Genomic DNA, 23,973 nt, shown 5'->3' with positions numbered 1-23,973 from the left:
AAATTAACAAAAGTGAAGCAAGTTCATAAGTGACAAAATGCACGAAATAAAGCAATGGTTCCGCCATATTCGAATGTTCAAATGCATTTCAAACGTGTTTTAGCATGATTTAAGTGACTTGAACTAAGTCTGGATGTGAGTCAATTTGAACATGCACTAGATTCCAACCTTATTTGAATAGTTTAATTTAAACATGATTTGTACATTATTATAAATATTATCATGAAGTCTTATGTGTTTTAAGTTTTGGTTGTATTGTGCTAGCGATGTTGAAATAAAGTAAAAAAAAGAATCCTATTATAATTGTTGGTTTTATTAGGCCTTGGGCTATAAGTTTAGCTCAACGATCGTTAATCACTCGAAAATTAATTTAAATTTTTACCCGAGTAGAGATCAAATTAAATAAATGAGCTACGAGTTTTATTAGGCCTTGGGCTATAAGTTTAGCTCAACGGTCGTTAATCACTCAAAAATTAATTTAAATTTTTATCCAAGTAGAGATCAAATTAAATAAATGAGCTACGAACTACGAGCTAAAATTTTAGATCGAATTTTTTTCAACCCAACCCAACCCAACTCAACCCAACTCAGCTCGAACTCAGATACTTAACCGTCCTAATTAAATCTTTATTTCTGGCAAACAAGGGTATTGCAATTCAAAATATAGATTTAAGAAAAATTCTTAAAAAATAAATATTAAATATATATCATCCTTTTAATGTAGATGCACGTAAAGCCTAGAGATTAGGTCAAGGAGAAAATTTGATTGTGTTATTTCCAATTGTTCGCCATGGAAAGGAGAAGGGCCAAGATCTTTTTTCTGTGAGAAAGAGAGGCAGGAGAGAGAGAGATAGAGAGATGGGAGACGAGGACGGTGGAGGAGATTCGCAGAGTGTGAAGAGGGCGGCAGCAGATGCGTATAATTACGACGGCGATCCTCGGTGGGCGGAGTATTGGTCGAACGTGCTGATCCCTCCCCACATGGCATCCCGATCCGATGTTATTAACCACTACAAGCATAAGTTCTTCCAGCGATTCGTCGTAAGTAAAATAGAATGGGAAAACCTCGTGCAGAATCAATCGTTTTCGATTTGGATGAACTCACTTTGCTAATGGAAGGCATACATTTTTACGTGTCATCTTCTTGCCTTGGCGACTTATTCTTCTGATCCTTTGTTCTGTTTCATTTTTATTCTATATGATTAATTCTGTTTCTTCCTAGCATGCTTCCAAAACCCACTTGCCCGGAGCACCTCGAGCTTTATGCCGACCAGATGAAAACTTCAGCCGTATTTTCCATAGAGGTTGCCTGAATTTCACATGTTTTGGATCGATCTTGTTCATTTGCATTCAATGATCTTTTGCTGTAGATGTGTGGAGTCGTTTGGAACCATCAGTTTGAGCTCCTTGTCACTTCAGCACTTCTTGTTTGGTGAATGTATATGGAACTTATAAGCAATGATGGCTTCTGATCTGATCATTATGTTTTTAGACTTGAGTTTTTTTTTTCCATTTAGGGTTATGGTTGGATTTTTCTTTTTATATGGGCATTTCATAACTGCAGAGTAATTGTAATACATTTTTCTTAGATATGGTTAAGCTATTTAATTGTATACAAATCAAATGCATATATATATATATATATACTGGTGGGTGGAGACTGGAGCGTTGAGTGGCAGGCGGCTAGTGGTTGGGTACGTGAATCACAGGTGGCCACTACACGAGATTTGAAATGACACAATTTCACGCTTTTCAAATGCAGAGAAAATAAAAATTCTGGGTATTTCAAATCCATAAAAAGATTTACTTTGCGTTCATTTTGCTTCAAAAAAAAAAAAAAAACACCAGCAAAGATGGAATGCAAGTCACTACTAATTCTTCTTAATGTAAACATTTAGCTGAGATGCTGCATGATATAGGATCTTAACACTTGGGAAAGAAATAAGATACACATGCATTAATCCGTCAGGCAATGTATATCTTAGTGGATTGATGCATAAATTTCATGCATGATTAATATCGAGTTAAAATTCTAAATTTGCAAACGAAAACATCCAATGCTGAGGTAAGGTACAAATACAAAACATAAAAATTAATGACAAATCTTTCATAAACAGGCTTGTAATGTCCATATTGCAAATCAATTGATAATGCAGTTTTGTATTTTATTATATAGCATCTAATATGGCCCTAGAGTAAATTTCACTCAAGACCTCTCGTTATTACCTAACATTCTGTCGACTTCTTTACTTTTTGAAATCCTCGATTAGTCTAAGGAATCATTTAATTAGGTTGTTATTTATTTTGACTAAATTATAGTATCTGAAATTACTAAGCAGCTTATTGAGTCGGGCCTGTACTTTATTGCATACTTCTTTAGTGCATCTTTATTTGTTAGATCTTTTCATCTAACACTAAGTTTATTCTAGGTCCCCCAATTGATCTTTTCCTATCACTATTGAAGGCGTCAAAGGCCACAATCATGGCCACATCTATAGTGGGGTAGAGCAACAATGGCCTTTCCAAGCTTCTGTAATGTCAATGTGGAACGTTTCCTTGCCATTGCTAAAGGAGATGATGATGGGAGTTTTTTTTGTTGCTATATGAGATGCAAAGGATAAGTTTGACAACTAGAATGGCTTTGTTAAATATTGACATTGGTTCCACTGTCTTGGTATCGATCGGATAAGGGAGGTTTGCATAAGATACTAAGAGCAACAGTGGCGTTGTTTGACACCAAAAAGTGCAAGGCAACTTGGCTTTCCATTAAAGGAATATGAGAAGCGACAATTGGCAACACATGGATAGTGTTTTTAATAGGTTAAAGATCTACAACAATTACAATCAGTTTGATGACAAAATTCCCAATGGTTTTTTACTTATATATCAAGGTTTAAAAAGTCAAAATTAGGATTTGAGGTGTTTTGTCTATCGAAGCGAGACACACACACACACACACACATACATTTAGATAAGAGTATAATATAATATATACTATATATTAATAATATAATATAATATAATATAGTTTTATAAATCTTTTCCTCATAAACTGATTGAGGCACCACCTCAAACAAGTTGAGGCATAAAACCTCAGGAATACACCTTAGATAAAAAAGGCATAAGCCTCACTGGTGATAATTAGGCTCAAGCCTTGAGGCACTTTTTTTCGCTCATACTTTGAGACATGCATCTCAAACACCTTCTTAAACAACGTTTCGTATTATGACCTCACATGTGAGTAGCCTGGGTTGAGATGTGAATGGCTTAATTTAAACTCAAAGAGTTGGTTTGAACCATTCAAATTAGCTGGGAGTGAACTCCATGGGCTCAATATCGTTACAAAAGTCAGCATGAATGCTAAACTTTTTTATTTCTAATGATTCTTACTCACATATTTTTCGTTTGTTCATACCCATAATGTTTGTGTATGCAATAAGTTATCTCATTTATATCACGTGATACTGCTACAACATAGGCACTTTTCACTTTGATCCTCTTATCATTTTTGAGATTGATTGTTAAATTGGGCACAATCTACTTTTCATAGAGCTAAGTGGGTTCCATCTATATTTTAGTTAACAAGTTGATGTCTTCAGATAGTTCTTCTATATGTTTTATTGAATGCAAATCGGGTAAGCTAACAGCTATGGTGATCATGCCTTACTATTGGATTTTGGAAGAAATGTAAAGAAGAATTTGTATTGGAACAATGTCCAGCACTTATGCCACAACATAGAATACGCTTGCAAACACCAACATTTTTCTTTTGTGAGCAAGCCATAAAAATATTTCTTACATTTATTTACATAACTCATGAATATCAAATTGATGGGAGTGAAATTTCCCTTGCACATAATAAAAACGCACATCTACCACGGTTTTCCTGGACAAGCATGTCATTTTTTCATGGTGACTGTGGTTTAGGGTTGAGGATTTTCTGGATGCAATTTTTTGTGAGCGGTGTTAATATAGAGTGAAGTTGATCGAGTTTATCTTTGTTTTTTATTTAAGATTCAAGCAATTTTGGTTCATGCACCTTATTTTAGGTTCATTTCATGCATCATTCTTGATACATGGTGAGATGGTGTGTGGTACAGCAGTAAGGCGTTGATATGTTTTTATAGTGCATGTAATACATGGGATGATTCATCAAGGTTGTACAAGTAGTCATCAAGGTGCTTTGACACTGCAGAACAATGTTTATTTTATTTAATTCCACTACTGAGTGGATCTAAACTCAGAATTGAAAATAAAAGTGTGAACCAAGCTACACTACCCATTCATCCCTTATGCAAGCCATCATTTTCTTTTGGATTCAATCTTGCATATTCTTTCTGCTCCTCCTGGCTTCTTGATGGTGATGTTTCTGCGTCTCCTAGCAACCATACCAAACTATATAATGGCTGAATTTTCTTGCCAGTTGCGACAGAGTAAAAAAAAGTTTAGTTTATTTATTCTATAAATCAAGAAGGCACAAATGACTGTACAATGAATAGTAAAGACGCGATTTCTAGAATTTTGGAATATTGAGAATATTCTGTTTTTTTCTTCCACTCAATCAGCAAGCTGTGGTGAATCCAGGGATGAATCTTGTTAATAAATATTCTCTCCCATCCTTGTTCTTTGCTTTCAAGCCTTCTTTATCAAAGATAGCAACCAATTATCAGTGCTGGAATAAATTCCAGCCACTTTTAAGTTAAATAAGAGATGTAGTGTAGATTAAATGTTCTTAAAAGTAAAATATACATTGCTGAATCAAAGATTTAGAAAACATAATAACCTTATTGATACTGTTCTAGGGATCCTTGAAGGTATTTGGCAAGCATATTTTGCATAGAGGTAATTTTGGAATAGTGAGGGAACGAAAATATGCGAGTTTGATGGCGTTTGGAAGGGGATAGACGTTCTTCGGTGGGTGTTCCTGCTGAAAACAGCTAAAATAACCACGAAACGATGGTGCACAGACAACGAGGAGGTTTGCCACATGTCCTCGAGCAAGATAGAGACACCCCACGTGCTAGAGAAAATGATTCAACACTCAATTATGATAGAAATTAAATTTTACAATCTCCAAAACTCAAACAAAGCAAGTCTCAAGAAATGGAAAATAACATATAAATAACCTCTCATAGAGAAAACTTAATTAGAAATAGAAAAATAAAAAAGAAATCAGAAAGGAAAGAAATTGGGCTGAAATATGTAGTGGAACGAGGTTCTGGGCATAATCAACTTCTCGTAATCGTGAGAATCCACTGTTCTCGCTTTGGAACTCGACAGAGTTGTGAATCCCATTGATTTTGCTATGGGTTGGCCGATAGCATAACTCCTGCAATCCTTCGACGTTGGAATCATGTGGTTTAGCCCATTGCAATTGTGCAAGCTTTCGCTCTCGTGAGGTCATGGGATTTTTGCGATTGGGAGTCACGATATCTCGTGACTGTAGCGGACACTCCCTCGTTCTCCCCAGTTAGGAGAGACTTTCTTTTCTGGAGGCTTTTGGAATCAATCTACAACCATCATAATAAAGTCATTGCCTTGCTGTGTCTGAGCCGGTTCCATTGCAAAATTTATGCTCACATCCATTTCAGGCAGCTCCAAAACACATGTCCTTCTAAAGTTTGTCCTGATAGAATAAGTAACCATCTTTCTTTGGCACAACCTATGTTGGAACTGCACATAACGAATTTTCTCATTAACCAAGTCTCAAGCCTTTACATTTGTAACATGTTTCTCCCACTTCTCGTACTCGACAAAGCACACGATAAACAAGTCCGTCTGGAGGAACTGACTTTGAAATAAAATCTATGCCAGGATGAACCAAACTCAAGGATAACCACCTAGGGAATAAACTATAGATCATGATATTCAACAATTCTTTCAAGAATGGCCGCACCTCTTATGGTATTGACTCTTTGGTCTCAATATCTTCTTAGGCAATCAATATTAATTATGTTGTGATCACTTTCTTGGGCTCAATTGGAATCAGTAGCATCTCTCTCTCATTAGCTAGGAGTTGGTACTACTCCCTTTGTGTCCTCACTTCTGTCAATGCTCCTGTGTTACTATCTATTTTTTCAACTGCTCTCAGTTCATTGAAGGAGACCACACTATTATTTGGGCAATCAGATGCAAAATGCCCAAAGCTGTGGCACTTAGGCATTTTTTTGCTAACACGAATTTGAGAGTATTGGAGGTCTCCACTTTTTCTCCACTTATAACTGATTTTTTTTTTGTTCGGAGTCGACTGGGATGTGCACTCTTGCTGCCTGATTATGTGGAATGAGCTTTGCCCATGAAGTGTGGCCGCACCCGGTGATGTTATTTTTCCACATTTGGAGCTAGGGTTTGAACATCTTGTAATGTCTAATAAGGCTGTAATTGTGCCATGTTGCCAATGGATGGTCTCAATCCTCCCAGATATTGAGTTAGGGTGTTTTTCTCAGGCTCCACTGACCCACACTTTAACATAAGTTGCTTAAATTTTGTTGTGTACTCTTCAATAGAAGAATCTCTCTAGCGTAGGTGATAGAGTCTTATGAACATATTTTGTTGATAATGTCAGGGAAGGTATCTACGTAGCATCTCTCATTTCATTTTGGACCACAATAATTTTATTTTTTTCTTCCCGTTGTCAAAGAAGCTTTAGGTTCTCCCACCACAATGTAACATTTTTTATGAGCTTGATGACTGTTGTTTAACTCTCTTGTCCTTTGGACATGCTTATACTAAAAAAAATTGCTCAATTGTTTGAAGCTACTCAATAAACCCATCTGAATCCATGTGACTGTCGAAATTCGGTAAGTTTACCTTTACTCTAACATCTTGGCTTCTCTTTTGATAGTTCATACTGAATTGAGGTAGTGGTTCATTGTCACTAGAAACTACCTGGAGAAGAAATTCACTTCCTTCTCTCTATATGATGAATCGCTGTTGTGGTTATGGATGCCTTCACCATATTTTCTCCCCTCACAGATAACAAGCCTCTGTTGCAGTTGACGGATTTCTCTTTTTATATCTTTCATAGTAAACTCCTGGACACCTATTTATGAATTTTTTAGGTGGCATTGCGTTATTTCACCTTGATCAAGTTTTTGGCGGATATAGGATTGTGATTAAAAGTTCTTCGATGGCTTCATTTTTGGTGGTAGGTGTTAGGGTGAAATTTTGATGGAGGTAGATAAGCTGGATTTTGAAAATTTAGGGTTAAGATTATGAAATTTCAGTAGGAAAAGTTAGGGTATGTTGGATTTTACCGTAAAAAGTTAGGTCTCATCATGCTCTGTTACTAAATGATACCGTTTTTGGCCTGCTAGAAGTTATTGGGAAGCGAATTTTATGGGGAGGTAGTTGTGGAGTAGCAATGGAACGAAATGTGCAATGTTGATGATGTTTGGAAGGGTATATACATCTTTCGACAGTTGTCCTTATTGAAAATTGTGAGTAGAACCACGAACGACAAGGCATAGACAACGAGGAGGTTTACTGACTGCTCTTGAGAAAGATTCATACACACCACTTACAAAAGGATAAGATACAACACTCCATTAAGGGGTTGTTTGGGGCTGATTAAAGTCATGGAAAACTTTTTCAAAATGCTATCGTTTCGTTTGGTAATTGCGTCTCTGCTACGTTTCGCGAAATTTGTTTTGGATTGTTAATAAAAGTGAGCGGGAACTACCCTACAAAAGGATAAGATACAACACTCCATTAAGGGGTCGTTTGGGGCTGATTAAAGTCATGGACAACTTTTACAAAATGCTATCGTTCCGTTTGGTAATTGCGTCTCTGCTACGTTTCGTGAAATTTGTTTTGAATTGTTAATAAAAGTGACCGCGGGAACTACCTCTACCCCGCGTCTCGCGTTCGTTCACTCTCGTTTATTCTGTTGCCCTTGCATCCCCTCTGTCCTCGACCCGATCCCTAGAGTCGATCTCTCTCGCTCTCGCCTCTCTCCAATAACATCTTTTGCTCTCGGTAATATCTATCCCTCTCACGCATATGGTTCCTTTCTCCTATCCCTCCCCTCTACAATGTGTGCTTATTACTGTGATAATTTCACTTTTTCCATGCGATTTTGGCTTTCTTCGTGCGATGAACTACAACTTGATGAATGGATGAAATCAGGATGTTTTTATTGAGATTTGTTTTTATTGGGCTTTCTTTTTTTTACTGAGATTTGTTTTTACTGAGATTTATTTTTACTTGGATGAAATTGAGATGTTTTTACCTAGTTTTCTTTGTGCGATTTGTTTTGCTGAGAATTTGATGAATGGATGAAATTGGGATGTTCTTGTTTTGTACTGTTATGAAGTAGTTTTTTTGATTTTAAACTACCAAATATATGACCATAACAATTCCATTGCAAACAACACAACCGCATAGTGACATAATGAATATTTATCCAGAAATAACTGTAAATCAGCTGTTTTCCAAATGCACAAACCAAACATATAATCAGCTTATTTAGATCAGAGTCAGAATAATCATTTATTCAGAAATAAACACAAACCAAACATATAATCAGCTTATTTAGATCAGGGTCAGAATGATCATTTATTCAGAAATAACTGCAAATCAGCTGTTTTCCAAACACACAAACCTAACAGTCAACAAACTTATTCGGATCAGCTGCTGATCAACAACTTATCAGGATAAATTATTTATCTGGATAAGCTGCAGCTGCCCAAACATACCCTTATATAGAAATTAGATATTACAATATCCAAAATTTCCAAACAAAGCAAAAGCATCAAGAAATAGAAGATAACTACATATGAATAACCCCTCATAGAAAAAAAACCTAATTAGAAATAAATAAATATGAAAGAAATCAAAAAGGAAAGAAATTGGGCTGAAATAGGTAAATGAACGACAATCTGGGCGCATTCGACTTCCTATGATCCCAAGAATCATTTGTTCCCGCTCGGGAACTCGACAGGTTTGTGAATTCTGTTGATTTTGCTACTGGCTGGCCGACAACGTAACTTCCATGATCCTTCGACGCTGAAATCTTGCGAGATTTCTATAATCGGAAGTCACGGGATCTCGTACATCATTGTTTTGTGGTTACCTCCGATATTTTCAGTTGGGGACAGCCGCCCAAACGACCTCTATCCCCATCCAAACGCTGTTGAACCCGTGTATAATCATTACCTTGCTATTCCTCAACTACCTCACTACTAGATCCGCTTTCAAAACAACTTCTCAGAGTCCTAGACCAATTTCAATTAGACTAGAACTTTTTGACCTTTTTCTTTTTTTTTTTTGAACGAAGTTGAATATATGGCCGTGTTTTTTTTCTCTCAAACTTGTTTCATAAATGTCCAATGGTTGTGACATATGCTATAAACTTGAGTAAGCTCCTGCCAAATATACAAAAAGTTATGGTTTCATTTGGTTAATCATCAAATACCTTGAAAATAACCTAAAATAACTTAGATGGATAGCCTTAATTTTTGATAGGGTTGCAAACGAATCGAATCGAGTCGAGCAGAACTGTGTTCAAGCTTGAGCTTGTTTATAAATTGGAGCTTGAGTTCGCTTGAGCTCAAATTGAGCTTTTGGGAGTTATTTTCAAGCTTGAGGTTGATTATAAAATTCAATCACGAGCTCTAATCGAGCTTTGTGTTTTTGTTCAAGTTTAATTCCTATTTGAGTTTACTTCTTGTTCGTTTCATGTGATGATAATCGAGCCATGATCGAGCATATTAATGATTAAATTATCAAATAACTTGATTCCTATCTAAACAAACTTTATTGAGCAAATTTAAATTAGTGCTATCGTGTTACTTATTTTCTAACTAAATGTGTTAATAATATCTGAATGTGTTTCTAAAATCTTTTAAAAGACGGATGCTTTTTAGAAATTGTTGTATGAAATTGAGATAAAATGTTAATAATATTTGAAACCGAGAACCAGTGAGGTAATATTGAAATTTCTTTCTCAATGTTGAGAAGTTCTGCTTGTTAACATAATGCATCAACCAGTTGACAACGTTTGCTTATTAGCATTACCTTGACCTATCCACTTTACTTTCAATAATGAAGATATGAACACCTCGGGGTGCTCATGGTTAATTTATCTCAAACGTGTGGTTTCAACATTTTCTGTTTCTATAGAGATTTTAGCTGAAAGATAATGCTAGTTTTAGAGAAGTATGTTTGAAAACAGTGTAAAGAATTTAAATGTCTTTTCTCAGTTCCATTCATTATGTTTTTGAAGGATCCAGATTTTGCTGTTGATATGATATCTTCAGCCAGTTCCTCAGAGTCAGCTACAGTATCTTCTAGAGCTTCATCGACACCAACAAGGGTGCAGCCAAGGCCTCAAAGTTCAGGTGGACAAAATATCCATGGTTGCGTCATGTTTTTCTACCTTTTATGACCTTGATGATGTTTCCTTTGATTAATGAGGGAGCTTTATGTAGCATCAAGATCAGGAACTTCCGCAACGTCCCGCCGGAGCTCAAGTTCTTTGCGGTTGGATAAGCAGACTATTCACTTTTCTGTCAATGCATGGGTACAAAATTTATTTTTTCAGAAACATGACTGATGTTATCTATACTTTTGTTTTTAGCCCTTTATTTTTTTCTTTATGTCTTTTGAAATGTTTGAAATTATTTGTAAGAATGTTCTTTTGATTTTTTTTTTAATCTTTTTGTGTGTATACACCATGCTTAAATTATCGACAAGGCTTCTTATTCATGAAAGCTATTGTAAGGCATTTGTATTTCATAATTCTTCGTAAGAACATGCGTTATGTTTCATCTTAAATCTGTCTTATACCATGCCTTTCAGACAATAATACCAACCTAAAAAAATACATGCAGTTTACTTATGTGTTTCTTATGTTAGCCTGCCTCCTGGATCCCATTGATGGTTTCCGAGGAATTTTTACTATGAATTCAGATTCATAATTTGCAGTTGGACAGATATTCAGTGGGTTGTACTGCATGAGAAGATAGTGGAAGCACTCCTTTTTATGAAACGTTTGCATTCTATATTTATTTCAAGCAATTTTTATGTTTGCTAGCCAACAGTTTATAGCTTTAGTGGGTTTAAAAGTTACTTTATTGTTGGATCATTTCAGTGCAAACATAATAGTTGCATATTTTTAAGCAGTAATATTTTCTTCTCGCTTTTATGTCCGTATTTCAAGCTCCATTTGTCATGTTAAGGCAACATCATGACTCTAACCAAGTGTTATTTGCAGCAATAACATTTTCAAGTTGGCCTCTGGGTTGTAGGTATATTTAAAATTTGGCTAATCATAAACATGTTTATGTTTGTCAAGTTTTCTACACATTTTTCATAATTTGAACGAGTCGTCCATTGCAAACCAATCCTTGCTTTGATATTGACCTGAGTAATTATTTTTCTACCTTTGGTGAGAATGAATCTTGCATAAGTGCCATGCAACTAGTACATGTTATCATTTACTTGTTGTCCTTATGTTCAGTATAGGTAGTTGGAAAATTGATTCTTGGAAATGATTGATTGCCTATTATAAAATGGCAAGTCATATGATTGATTTCCTAATATAAAATGGTAAGCCATGTTGCATTACACTAGTTTATCTTGTTTTCTTGCCTAGATAACATTTATCATAGTTGTGTTTCCTTTGGTGTTATATTTTTCATTCAACCATGCACTTTGAGGGTAGCATATGAAATTAGCACAAAATATTGTGCAACCAGTTGAACGGGAATAAAGGTAAAAAATTAATTGGTCGCATATATGAGAAAATGGGATTGATAGTAATTTTAATTTGTTCATGTGGCAATTTATTATTCATTTTATCAAATCCAAATTTTATGGATCACAGCTGAATCTGAAAGCTTAATTTTGGTGATGGTAAATCTGAATATGTCATATTCCTCCATACCTCCCAATATTTCTTAGATCAAGAAAATAAGTCTTAGAGCACAAACTTAAGCGGATAATGCTCCATCAAATGATTAGAGGATTTGAGAAATGAGCTGTTGAACAACTAGCCATTGGCCAATGCTTGGGTTGTGATGCTCCTCTACAACAGCATGCTTAAGTGAAATTCACCAACATCATCTCTAGGATAGAAATATGATGACTAGGATAACTCTTTATATGATATGATGGTGATCATAATGACGGAGATCTATCATCAAGATAGTTATGAGCCTGACAAACTTCTCCTTTGTTGGATATTTAATGGCCCTTTCATTTTTTTATGGCTTAGAGGAGTGAGAACATCTTAGGATCTTTCTTATTTCTCCCTAGTTTCTTACAAATCATTAAACTTGTCATACTCTTTGTGGCTTGGGAGCTTATATAGCCCATATTTAATGAGCAAAAATGTTGTGTGCTGACTAATTACATGCTACTTGATTTTGGAGAGTACAATCACTTGGATCGTAGATCTTGCTATACTAATTTACTTTTGATTCAACAAATTTTTATTGATTTATGTGCCCTAAAAGCATCAAACTATGTCGATCAGATAAAGCATGGAGGCTTGAGGTTGTAAAATTGATTTAAGCATACCAAGTACTAAATCCTAGACTTTAGATTCCATGGATTTCTGTAAAGCATGGAGGCTTGAGGTTGTAAAATTGATTTAGGCATACCAAGTACTAAATCCTAGACTTTAGATTCCTATAATGAAGTAATTCATGGATTTCTAACATCATATGCCTATTAAGAGATATAACATTTGGGTGACATTGCAATGATTTGATAAATATCTTTTCATTGAAATTTTGATTAATAATAGCATGTGTTTACCTTAAACACAAAGATGAAAAAGAAAAGGAAATTGCTGATGTAGAACTTTTTGCTTATTATGCCCTGCTAACAGCCGACCAATCTTGAAGAGTTTTTGTATCACTATTGTTATTTGAATGTGACTAATTAAGATGGTTCAAATAAGACGCAGTGACAAGAATTACATATCATTATTCATTAGGTCACTTGACTACTTAAATGGTTATACTTTGGCACAGTCCTTTATGGTGGATTACATGATGACCAACCTTTCTCTCAATAATTAAAGTTGATCTCGCTATACTAGTTTACTTTTGGTAATCAATTTCTTACTGATTTATGTGGCTTAAAACATCGAACTATGTCGGTCAAATAAAGCATGGGGGCTTGAGGTTGTAAAATTGATTTAGGCATACCGAGTCCTAATGCCTAGACTATGGATTCCTATAGTGAAGTAATTTAAGGACTTCTTATATCATATGCCTATTAAGAGATAACATTTCGGTAACATTGCAATTATTTGATAAATATCTTTTCATTGAAAATTTGATTAATAGCAGCGTGTGTTTACCTTGAAGAAAAAGAAGAAAAAGAAAAGGAAATTGTTGATGTTAGAACTCTTTGCTTATTCTGCCTTGCTAACGGCCAACCAATCATCTTGAAGTGTTTTTATATCACTATTGTTATTTAAATATAACTAATTAAGAGGGTTCAATAAGACCCACCCACATGAATTATAGACCATTATCTATTAGGCCACTTAAATGCGTAAATGTTTATAATTTGGCACAGTCCTTTAAGGTGGATCACATGAAAGCCGACCTTCCTCCCAAAAATTAAAGTTGATATGCTATACTAGCTTTCTTTTGGTTCATCAATTTCTTATTGATTTATGTGGCTTCAAGCATCAATCTATGTCAGTCAAATAAAGCGTGAAGGCTTAAGGTTGTAAAATTGATTTAGGCATATCAAGTCCTAAACCCTAGAATATAGATTCCTATAGTGAAGTAATTTAAGGACTTCCAAAGTCATGTCTATTAAGAAGTATAACCTTTGGGTGATTGTAATGATTTGATAAATATTTTTTCACTGAAATGTTGATTAATTTGTGTTTACCTTAAACAAAAAGAAGAATAAAAAAGGAAATTGCTGGTGTAGAACTCTGCTTATTTTGCCTTGCTAACAACCGACTAATCATCTTGAAGAATATTTATATCACTATTATTATTTGAATATAACTATTTATGATGGTTCATATAAGACTCACCCACAGGACTTACAGATCATTATCCATTAGGGCACTTGATTGCTTAAATGGATATAATTTGTCACAGTCCTTTAAAGTGGATCACCTGAAGGCCAACCTTCCTTCTCCCCAATAATTAAAGTTGAGTGGCAAATAATATAAGTTACAAAATTCTAAGTACATGAAGGCCAAATTGATACATCATATGCAAAAACATCCTTAATTTTGCTAAAAAACTTGTATGATTGAACAATCTAGCAATGATTAGGTATGAGGTGCTTGAATTGTGCACAAACATGGCCTAGTCATAAGTTCTTGACTCCATGTTGAGCTCTACTCGCCTGGTCCATTGCCTATTGTTTTCCTTGCTTAACACTTGGCATTGTCTTCTTGGCACCATCTCTGATTAGCATTTGATCAACATTTTACCATTAAGCGACCTCTCTTGTTTAATTAACTAAAGGTCAAGCCAATAATATAATTGTTGTCATGCAAAGGAAACATGTATCACAAGTGCAGCGTCTAAAAGTATTTTGCATGAATATTCTATGATAATAGGCATTTATGCTAAATCATTATATGAGATTTTAATAAATTTTAACAAAATTGTAGTATCCCATTGAGTTAGGATGCATCCATTTGCAGCAAGGGTCCCTCCTATGTGCATACTAGCTCAATATTGTGGAGTGTTTGGTTTTCTTATAATCTTGGAGTTGGTGGTACCTTAAGGATTGGTCAACCCCTATGGTGACGAAGACTACTAAAACTGAGGAGGACCAAAGGAGACGTTATTTATTGGCACGAAAGGTAATTTACTAAGCACAGCCAAGTGATATACTAGGAAGCTTCACAAAGAACTCCTCATTTGGAGCTTTAATTTCATTGGATTGAAATCCTCTTATATCATGATCCGGCGATCAAATTAGTAGGTGGTCAATCAATTCTCTTTGATTGTGATTTGGGCATCAGATTGTGGAAAAATAAAAAAAAATCATTGTCAATATTTTAATAGTTTGATTTCTCTAAGAAATTGTTGACAGGGGTAGCTCAAAATAATAAGGGTGAATTTATTTTTGATAAGCTATATTCAAATTTGAATTCATATTAGGATTATTCCAACTAAATTTTTATCTAATTTGAACTTAACAGGTTTGTTATGGTAGATGAGTGTTTCCCTCTTCTTTGTGGAGTTTGTTTTGGAAAAGATGATTTGCTCCCATTGTATTTGCTTATAAGTAGTTAATTTCTGTTGAGAAATTATTAGAAATTCAAAGAATTCTGTTAAATATTCTTTTTTTCCCCTTTTATCTCTCCCGAACTATCCTAGCTCACAAGGAATTGAAGTCAAGCACCATAGCTGAAGCCATTGTTGTATCCTTGTTGATTTCGGCACTACTTCTAGCGTTAATATTGTGTTGGTTGTTGTCTCCAACAATGTTGCTTTTCTTTGTGTAGGCATTGGATGACACTTGTTTGTGTTGTCTTGTCGTTGTTGTCTTGTTTTGTTTGCAAGGTGGTGTATTTTGCTATTAGTTATTGTTTTATTATTGTATGATCACTATTGAAAATGTTGTTTATGTTTTCTAGTACTTCCATTGATCTCCGCAGTTGAAAGAAAGCAACCACTATTTTGATTTTTTTTAGGAAGCAAGAGTTGGGATCGAAGTTGTAGTTGTCCATTAGAGGAAAAACTTTAAAATAGAGAAGAAAGCCTCTACACAGTGAAAAAACTTAAGAATGTTAGTCTTTAAATTAACATTTGTAAAGATACTATCCATCCTTCATTTGCTATTTGACCTTTTATTGATCACCTAATTGGAAACGCAAATAAGATATTAAACTTCTCCTGTGAAAATGACTTTAAGGAGCTTAATCACTTTAACTTTAATCAGCCGCCTCATCTAATTTGTGATGTCTTTTTGATATCGGGGGCTAAACTAAACTATAATTGGAAAACAACTATTATTATTGAAATCATATAGGTGGTTACAATTAAATACACTTTAAAGGGAAAATTACAACAAACACGACACAAACTCACTCTAGGGTTTGATTCATGGGTGGTGGAAGTTTGTTAGATGGTCGGGGAGCTAATTTAGGTGGCTGAAATAGGTTGTGGGTGGTTGGGACAACAAAATGAGGGGCTGAAACGGTGGCGACAACAAAGAAGTAGCGAATCGGCTGGAAAGGATAGTTCTGGATTGCGACAGGAAGGGAGGAGGACGTTGATAGTGAAGGGTAGGAGTTACAACAAGGGCAACAGGCTGGGAAGGGAGCATTAGCTGGCTGGTTGGCTGGAACAACAAAAAACAACTAGGAACGACCGCTTCTTGGCGGCGACAACAAGCAAGAGTTATTGAGGCAGCGACAGAGAAGACGAGGGAATGCATAACATCCAAGGAGACTATCGTGGGGTTGTGGCAACGAGGAGGATGGTTGGACGACAAGGAACTGTAGGAAGAACGGTAAAAGGAGTACAGTTGGGGTGGATGCAGTGAAGAGGAAGGCCTGGTAGTGAAACGAGAGGCATGTAGGAAGGGATAAGGAATATAATCACCACGTGGGGATCAAGATACGATCAACACACCACCTGAAATCCTAGGATACAACTCTCGAAAGCAAGAAGATATGTCGATGGCTGTCCAAAAAAAAAAAAAAAAAAAAAAACCCCAAGTATATTAGAAAACAAACAGATAATAATAGGATAACTATGAGTGGCCCCATAGGATCGACCGACCTCATGACCACAAAATTACTTGAACCAGTTCGATCCAGTCATGAATCAACTTCCGCTTCAGTCGCAGGTAATCTCGCGTTGGAGATATCCTGCGCCAACCTCCTATGATTGGAGAGCTTCGACCTTATTTGTTGAAGCTTTTGTCTACATGGTGAAGTGAGCGGAGTTATTGTAATCTTTCTGGGTTGAAGGGTACTCAACCGCGTTGATATGAGCACATTAGTCCCACTGTCAGCTGCACTATCCCCCAAAACACTTGAGAATCTTTTCCTACTTGCGAGTAACAATTCATATCTATTCAGTCTTCTGGGAGCTCACTACTGAACTGAACTAGGTCTTCTTGCAACGTATGTATTGTTGGATCCTTTGAAAGCAACCTAGATTGGCTCAACCTGATTTGAAGTGAGGGTCGCTTGAATCTCTCCGAATGATGGCGGCCGTAGCGGTAAGCTATCAAACAAGTCCTGAAACTCTCTGTGTCGGCTGCCCTGAGGGTCGCTTGAATCTCTCCGAATGATGGCGGCCATAGCGGTAAGCTATCAAACAACAAGTCCTGAAACTCTCTGTGTCGGCTGCCTTATTTCTGAAGCTGACTCTCTTATCTTGCAAGTCATCATTAAAACGGGCCCTCTCGATATTTCTTTGCTTGCATGAGCACTTGTAATCTCATACTCCATATAAAGTAAGAGGACGATGCGCTTTCCACCTTTCGTGAAGGAATAGGTGTTCCTGTACCCATCTTGTTTAGTCCTATGATCATACTGCCACGGTCTTCCCAGCAAAACGTGGCAGATATCCATGGGCAGCATGTCACACCAAACCTGATCCTGTAGCAACCTCCAATTCGAAAACTCCCCGAGGCACCTTCTGTCTATGCTGACAATTTTTTCTTTTTTCAACCACGTCAGGGAGTACTTCTGGGCATGTCTCTGAGTCATGAAGCTCAATTTGTCCATCATATGTGTGGAAGCCATGTTCTTACTGCTCCCTTCATCAATGATGAGACTCATATCCTTCTTTTCACAGTGCAACGTGTGTAGAATATATTGTGGCGAAGCTACTGCAGCTCCCTCGTATTCCCTGTATGTAAAACCCATGGAGCCACGAGCATCTCATCCACATTCGATATACGACTATACTCTTCAACTAGTTATTCAGCTGACTCTTTGTCGCTAACTTCCTCCATAGCACCTTGTTCGGTGATAGACACAACTTGGCTCGTCGGGCAATTTGTAATGATGTGTCTAAAATCATGACACCTAAAACATATTCTGTTTGAGACTGTAGTAGTCGTGCTACTCTTTTCAGGCTTTTCGCTCGGAGTGGCTTTGTTTTGCTCCTGTCCATTATGCTCCACTCCCTGTGGCGTGTCCTCCTGAGATCTCCAACTATGGGTATTTTTCTGACTGGCGGTGGTTATCTGCTCTGTTTCTGTTCTTTTATTTTCAGTGCTAAAGTCTGCACGTCCTTCAGTGTCCGATAATGTTGTAGCTGGACCACATTTTTTATGGTGGGCTTCAGGCTTCTCAAGTAACTGGCTATGGTGTGCTCTTCTCGCTACTTTAGCTCACTTCAACTTAATTTGCAAAAATTCTGACGTGTACTCCACTGATAGCTTTTACTTCAGGCAGTGGAGCTTTAAGAAAATTTCCTAGCAGTAGTGCGGGGGTAGGTAGTGTCGTTGCATCTCCCATTTCTTCTACTCCCAAAAAGTGATTCTGTCCCGTCCTTCTCTTTGTCTCTCCATCTTCAAGTTCTCCCACTATAAAGAAGCATTCTTCTTTAGCTTAATAGCGGTGAGCTTTGTATTCAAAGATTTGCTTAAGATGCTGCATCTACTTGAGGAAATCATTTGAAACCATTCTCCCCTCGAAGTCTGATAGGTCTACTTTCATTCCCAGATCTTTGTATCCTTCAATAGACACATCATCTATGTATTTTCTAACAAGCACTCCATATTTGTATCCTCTTACAAGCATCTCATTTATGTGTCCTTTAACAGACATCTCATCTTTATATACTCCAGCAGACACCTCGTTTATGTATTTTCCAATAGTCACTTCAGCTTGAGGCCTTCGCTGAATATTGTGGATTTTCTTCTTCTCCACTGGAATCATCCTTACAGAAGGCATTCGGGTGTTCTTTTTGCTCTCCTTCATGGATTTAACTATTAGAATCGATGGTGATTCCGCCCTGGGTCATTTCCTCAATGGCATCGAGCTGATGTAGCACTTGGTGGAGTAGCCATTATATGTCATCCATGGTAGATTCATGATCAAATTTTGACAATTGTCTCGACAGTGACATGGTTGGGGTTTTTGGTATAGGTAGGTGGAAGGAGGGAAATTTTTTTTTATTGGGAGGTGATATGGGAGGATGCTAGAAACCCTATGATAGAACTAATATTAAGCTAGGTCTGATATTAAATAATATCAGAGTTAATCCAAATCATAATAGGAAAAATAAATATTATTATTGAAAGCACATAGATGGTTACGAGAAAATATTACTTGAAAGGAGAAATTACAACTCACATGACAACCTCACAATAGGGTTCGATCTATGGGTGATGGAGGTCGGCTAGGTGGTCGCAAAGTGGTGACAGTGGTTGAAATGAGTTGTGGGTGGTTGGGACAGCAAGAGGAGGGTCTGGAAGGGTGGTAGCCATAGAGAGGAGGGGTTGGACAACCGCAAATCAGGTGGATAGGATGGTTCTAGGTTACGCCAACAATGGGGGAGGATGTCGACAACAAAGGGGAGTTGTGGTAAGGGCAGCAGGTTGGGATGAGAGAAGCAGCTAACCAGGTGGCTGGAACGACAAGAAACAACTAGGAACGCTGTTCTCGGGCGTTGGTGGCGAGCGGGTATGATGGCAACAGCGGTAGGAAATTTGTCGGGCTGCGGGACAGCATAAAGACCGTTCTAGGGCCATGGCAGTGAGGAGGGTGGTTGGACAACAAGGAATTGCAGGACTAACAACAGGACTGCTGTCGAGGTGGCTACAATGATGAGGAAGGCGTGGTAGCGAAGCGAAAGGGATGTGAAGAGGGATTGAGAAGATAATCACCACTTGGAGACCAAGATACAGTCGAAGCATCACATGAAACCCAACCCTATAATACAACCCTCTAAGGGAAGACGAGGCTCGTGCGGCTGTCCTAATATAAAACACTGAAAAAAAACTAATGCTAAAACATCAGTAACAAATATATATTGATAAGATTACCGGGAGTGGCCTCATAGGATTGGCTGAACCTACGACCACAAAATTACCTAGACCGGTTCGTTCCAGGTGTGAATTGGTCCCTGCTTCAGTTGCGGGTAATCCCTTGCTGGATTTATCCTGCTTCACTTTTCTTTGCTTTATTTGCTTCTTAGGCGATCATTCTATTAGTGACAAGGTATTATCAAATAGACTTCAAAGTATCTCGGATGGCTTTCAGACAAAAACATCAGCGCTATTCCTTATGAGTACAATTAGTTCGGATCTGAAGTTACCATTGTGTAAGTAGGTGATACGAAAATTTCATGTCAAATTCTCTTCACTCGTTTTTACTTCAACAACCTCATCACTTTCTTGGCGTCCTTGATTCTTAAGTATTTTTTTGCTGTGCATGGAATGCCCGGCTTGGTTGAAATTTCGGTAAAATAAGTGGGAATGCTTGAGATCTCCTTTGTTGCAGTATGCAGCCAAGTTAGATTTTTAACATTAAATGATAGGTAAACATGATGAATTAGTACCTGTTCAAAAGCGACAGAGCAAAGATTGGGTTGTATGTTGACTTGCTCTTAAGATTATGAAGTCAGTCTATCTTATTTTGTGACAATTGCTGTCACAATAGATGATTGGGAGATTGGCAATCCGCTCTAGTTTGTGCTTCTTACTAGGGAACTGGTTCTGGGTGACAAGGTATTATTAAATAGACTTCAAAGCAGCTCAGATGGCTTTTAGACAAAATCATCAGCGCTATTCCTTATGATTAAAATTAGTTCGGATCTTATGTTACCATTGTGTAGTAGGTGATACGAAAACTTCATGTCAAATTCTCCTCAATCTTTTTGACTTCAACAATCTTATCACTTTGTTGGTGTCCTTGTTCATCAAGTAGTTTTGTTGTGCATGGAATGCCTGGGCTTTGTTGAAATTTTGGTAAAATAAGTGGGAAAGCATCAGATCTCCTTGGTTGCAGTATTGAAGCCAAGTTAAGATTTTAACACTAAATGATAGGTAAACATGATGAATTAGTAATGGTTCAAAAACGACTAACCAAAGATTGGGTTGTATGTTGACATTGCTTTTAAGATTATGAAGTCAGTCTACCTTATTTTGTGACAATTGTTGTCACAGTAGATGATTGGGAGATTAGCATTCCACTCTAGTTTGTGCTTCTTACTAGGGAACTGGATCTGGGTAACAAGGTATTATTAAATAAACTTCAAAGCATCTCAGATAGCTTTCAGACAAAAAACATCAGCACTATTTCTTAAGAGTAAATTAGTCCGGATCTGATGTTACCATTTTGTAGGTAGATTATACGAAAAGTTCATCTCAAATTCTCTTCACTCGTTTTGACTTTACCAACCTCATCACTTTCTTGGTGTCCTTGATTCTCAAGTATTTTTGGTCTTACATTGAATGCCTGGGCTTGGTTGAAATTGGTAAAATAAGGGGGAACCTGTGAGATCTCCTTAGTTGCATTATTGAGCCAAGTTAGGATTTTAACACTAAATGATAGGTATTGAATACAGCTAAAGTGTTTGATTGTGATGGTAAATCCTTTATATGAGTTTTGTGGTGGGACTTTGAACTTTGAAACTAGCCAACTCTTCTGAGATTGCTACAGTAGTTGCTTGAATGTACAAGAACGGTTTGAAGTCATCTAACATGGCGTTAAGCTCTTTTAATTGACCATGGGTTGTGAAAGTGGATACAAAAGATTTCCCGGTGTTGGGTTATTATTCTGCCTTTGGACAAGGAGAAGATGGCTCTCTCTGGATTTTTTTTATCATCATTTCCTCTTGTCTACCATATTTCAACGATAGCACCAAAAAGTGAATTCCATAGATTTGAAATTCTCGAGTCATATAAGCATGATGAGAAGAATAATTGAAGAGGCGAGTTAAGATTGGAAGACCATCTTTTTTTATTGTCTTTTGTTTTTTTCTTCGTTAATAGAGTTTAATCCTTTATTTCTAGATGCATGGTTATAAATAATTGCTTCTTTATCTTTTTCTTTATTTGTTTGTTTCTGCCTTCAGTAAATTGATTGGTTTGGCAGGTGTTGATTGTTGCTTTGCTTGGCACCCTTCCACTTGTACCGAGGAATCTTTCGAACAAGGCATTTCGGTTGTCACTGCTGGGAACAGCTTTATCGTCTTTTTATTCATTGTACACTCTATATCATGTAAGTCATGTTTCATTAGATCAAAGTTATTTATTTATTTTTTACATTTGCCCATTTACTGGGAAAGTTTGTATGAATTTACTGCTGAATGCCTTTGCTGCAGATACCCCGGGCTTGGAATCTTTCTGCTGTGCAAATATGGTTTCAGTCAATAATTGCAACAAAGGATTTTATCCACTTCATGTATTGTCTCCTGCTCGTTACTTCTCGACTGCACTTAAAACGTGAGGACAACATTACTCTTTTTTTTCTTTATTCCTGTGTTAAAAGTTGATGTGAATTTGAGGCCCACTCCTTTTGAGTGGGCAATATAAATTTTGTATACTAGAATGGTTACAAGGCCAACTTATTTTGAATATTTTCAAGTGTGGTTCTATTAGAGGAGTGTAGCTTCACTCATTACTTCTATCTGTAGAATGTCTATGTGTACTAATTATTCTGTCAAATTTCATGCAGTTGGCTTAATACCTGTGGTTTGCTGGTCTGTGGAACATGTCGGCAAATTCTTGAGCCGTAATTTTTCACGATCATTATTTTACAGGTAACAAATCTTCTTGTTGGCTTACAATGCCTTTTTTAGTATTATGATAATGATTTTTCAGTGTATGTTGAGTTATGTACATCTCGTCAATATTCTGCTATTGTTTGGCGCTAAATTTTGATTTGAATTCTTGTTGGAGGATGAAAATTTCCTTCTCATGTAATCCCTCAAGAACTAATCATTATGAAGTGCAAATAATCATGTAAACAGTTTATGTAAATGTTTAGCAGTAAGTGGCTTTGTTTTTCTACCTTGACATAGGAATGATGTATAAGATAATGGCTTTATATTTAAGGACTTGGTACTATTCCAAACTTGCATGCTGCTTACAAGTGTTGATTGGTCATGGAATTTTATGAGGCTTTTTTAGCTAGTGACAGTCGTAAAAATTTGAGCGCTCTTAATTGAAAGTTAAATTTTCGGTTTGGTGTTTCATTTGTAGGAGATATTTGGAGCAAGCTTGTCTTTTTGTAGCAGCGAACTCAACTACTCTGAGTATCGTTAGTTCAAATGCTGAGATTGCACTGGGCTTCCTTCTGATTATCTCGCTTGTCTCGTGAGTTAATCTAATTCCATATATCTTTATTATCTTCTATTTGCTCCAGACCTTCAGATTTCTCTTACTACTTCCCCTGACACTCCTTATTTTGGCAAATCCAGATGGCATCGTAGCATTTTGCAAACATTCATGTACTGGCAGGTCAATATTTGTCATGTTAATGAACTCATGAATATTTTTTTTTTGTAACTCATCATCAGAAGCTTTAAAAATTCAAATTCACTTGTATTTTCATTCTATTTTCTGTGGCAGCTGCTGAAACTTATGTATCATGCTCCTGCAACTGGTGGCTATCACAGGAAAATCTGGTCCAACATCGGCCTAGCGGCCAACCCGTACATATATCGCTATGCTCCTTTCCTTAACACTCCTATCTCAGTTATCCAGAGATGGTGGTTCAGGTAGGAGATTGTGATGAGGTGTGAAGGGTGAAACGTAAAAAAACTCCTTTTTTTTTATAAGAATATTTTCTTGATTGAAAGTGATATTTTTGCTCACAGGTCTACCCTGTTGTTTTAGTTAGATCTCATGTAGATCTCGACTCGATACTCAACTTATAATGCCGGCCTTCACTTGTTTTTATGTTGACCGGTTCTTGCTGTATTGATTTGGCGAACTCATTTTTAGGATAGATTGTTTCTATAAGGTCGTTTTTTATAATTCTGTTAATATCTTCTTTTGCATAAATCCTATAAATCTACTTGGTCCATAGCAAGAAATCAAGGTTCACTTGTCTGGTGATTT

The 23,973-nt window shown here is 36.7% G+C and overlaps 1 protein-coding gene across 1 annotated transcript; it reads left to right on the top strand.

Annotated features, from left to right (window-relative positions):
* The first annotated feature begins 726 nt into the window (after window positions 1–726).
* On the top strand, window positions 727–23,856 carry LOC110024094. The gene is made up of 9 exons (XM_020723838.1): window positions 727–1,041; window positions 10,226–10,340; window positions 10,431–10,522; window positions 22,004–22,129; window positions 22,233–22,353; window positions 22,586–22,670; window positions 23,113–23,226; window positions 23,331–23,370; window positions 23,482–23,856. Exons 1-9 carry the CDS (start codon window positions 859–861, stop codon window positions 23,632–23,634), a joined length of 1,029 nt encoding a protein of 342 aa, XP_020579497.1. The 5' UTR covers window positions 727–858; the 3' UTR covers window positions 23,635–23,856.
* Window positions 23,857–23,973: the final 117 nt, after the last annotated feature.

The sequence above is a fragment of the Phalaenopsis equestris genome, unplaced genomic scaffold (assembly GCF_001263595.1).
Source record: "Phalaenopsis equestris unplaced genomic scaffold, ASM126359v1 Scaffold000246, whole genome shotgun sequence".
In the NCBI taxonomy this organism is placed as follows: Eukaryota; Viridiplantae; Streptophyta; class Magnoliopsida; order Asparagales; family Orchidaceae; genus Phalaenopsis; species Phalaenopsis equestris.
Note: the sequence above shows the minus strand (reverse complement) of the source record. Positions and strands in the feature narration are given on the sequence as shown.

What these genes read in the sequence shown, in the direction of transcription:
- LOC110024094 (XM_020723838.1), top strand. Translation starts at nt 859, where the DNA reads ATGGGAGACGAGGACGGTGGAGGAGATTCGCAGAGTGTGAAGAGGGCG. An exon ending in AGTTCTTCCAGCGATTCGTC is followed by an intron (nt 1,042 to 10,225) that starts GTAAGTAAAATA and finishes ATGTTTTTGAAG; the next exon opens with GATCCAGATTTTGCTGTTGA. An exon ending in TTCTCGACTGCACTTAAAAC is followed by an intron (nt 22,354 to 22,585) that starts GTGAGGACAACA and finishes AATTTCATGCAG; the next exon opens with TTGGCTTAATACCTGTGGTT.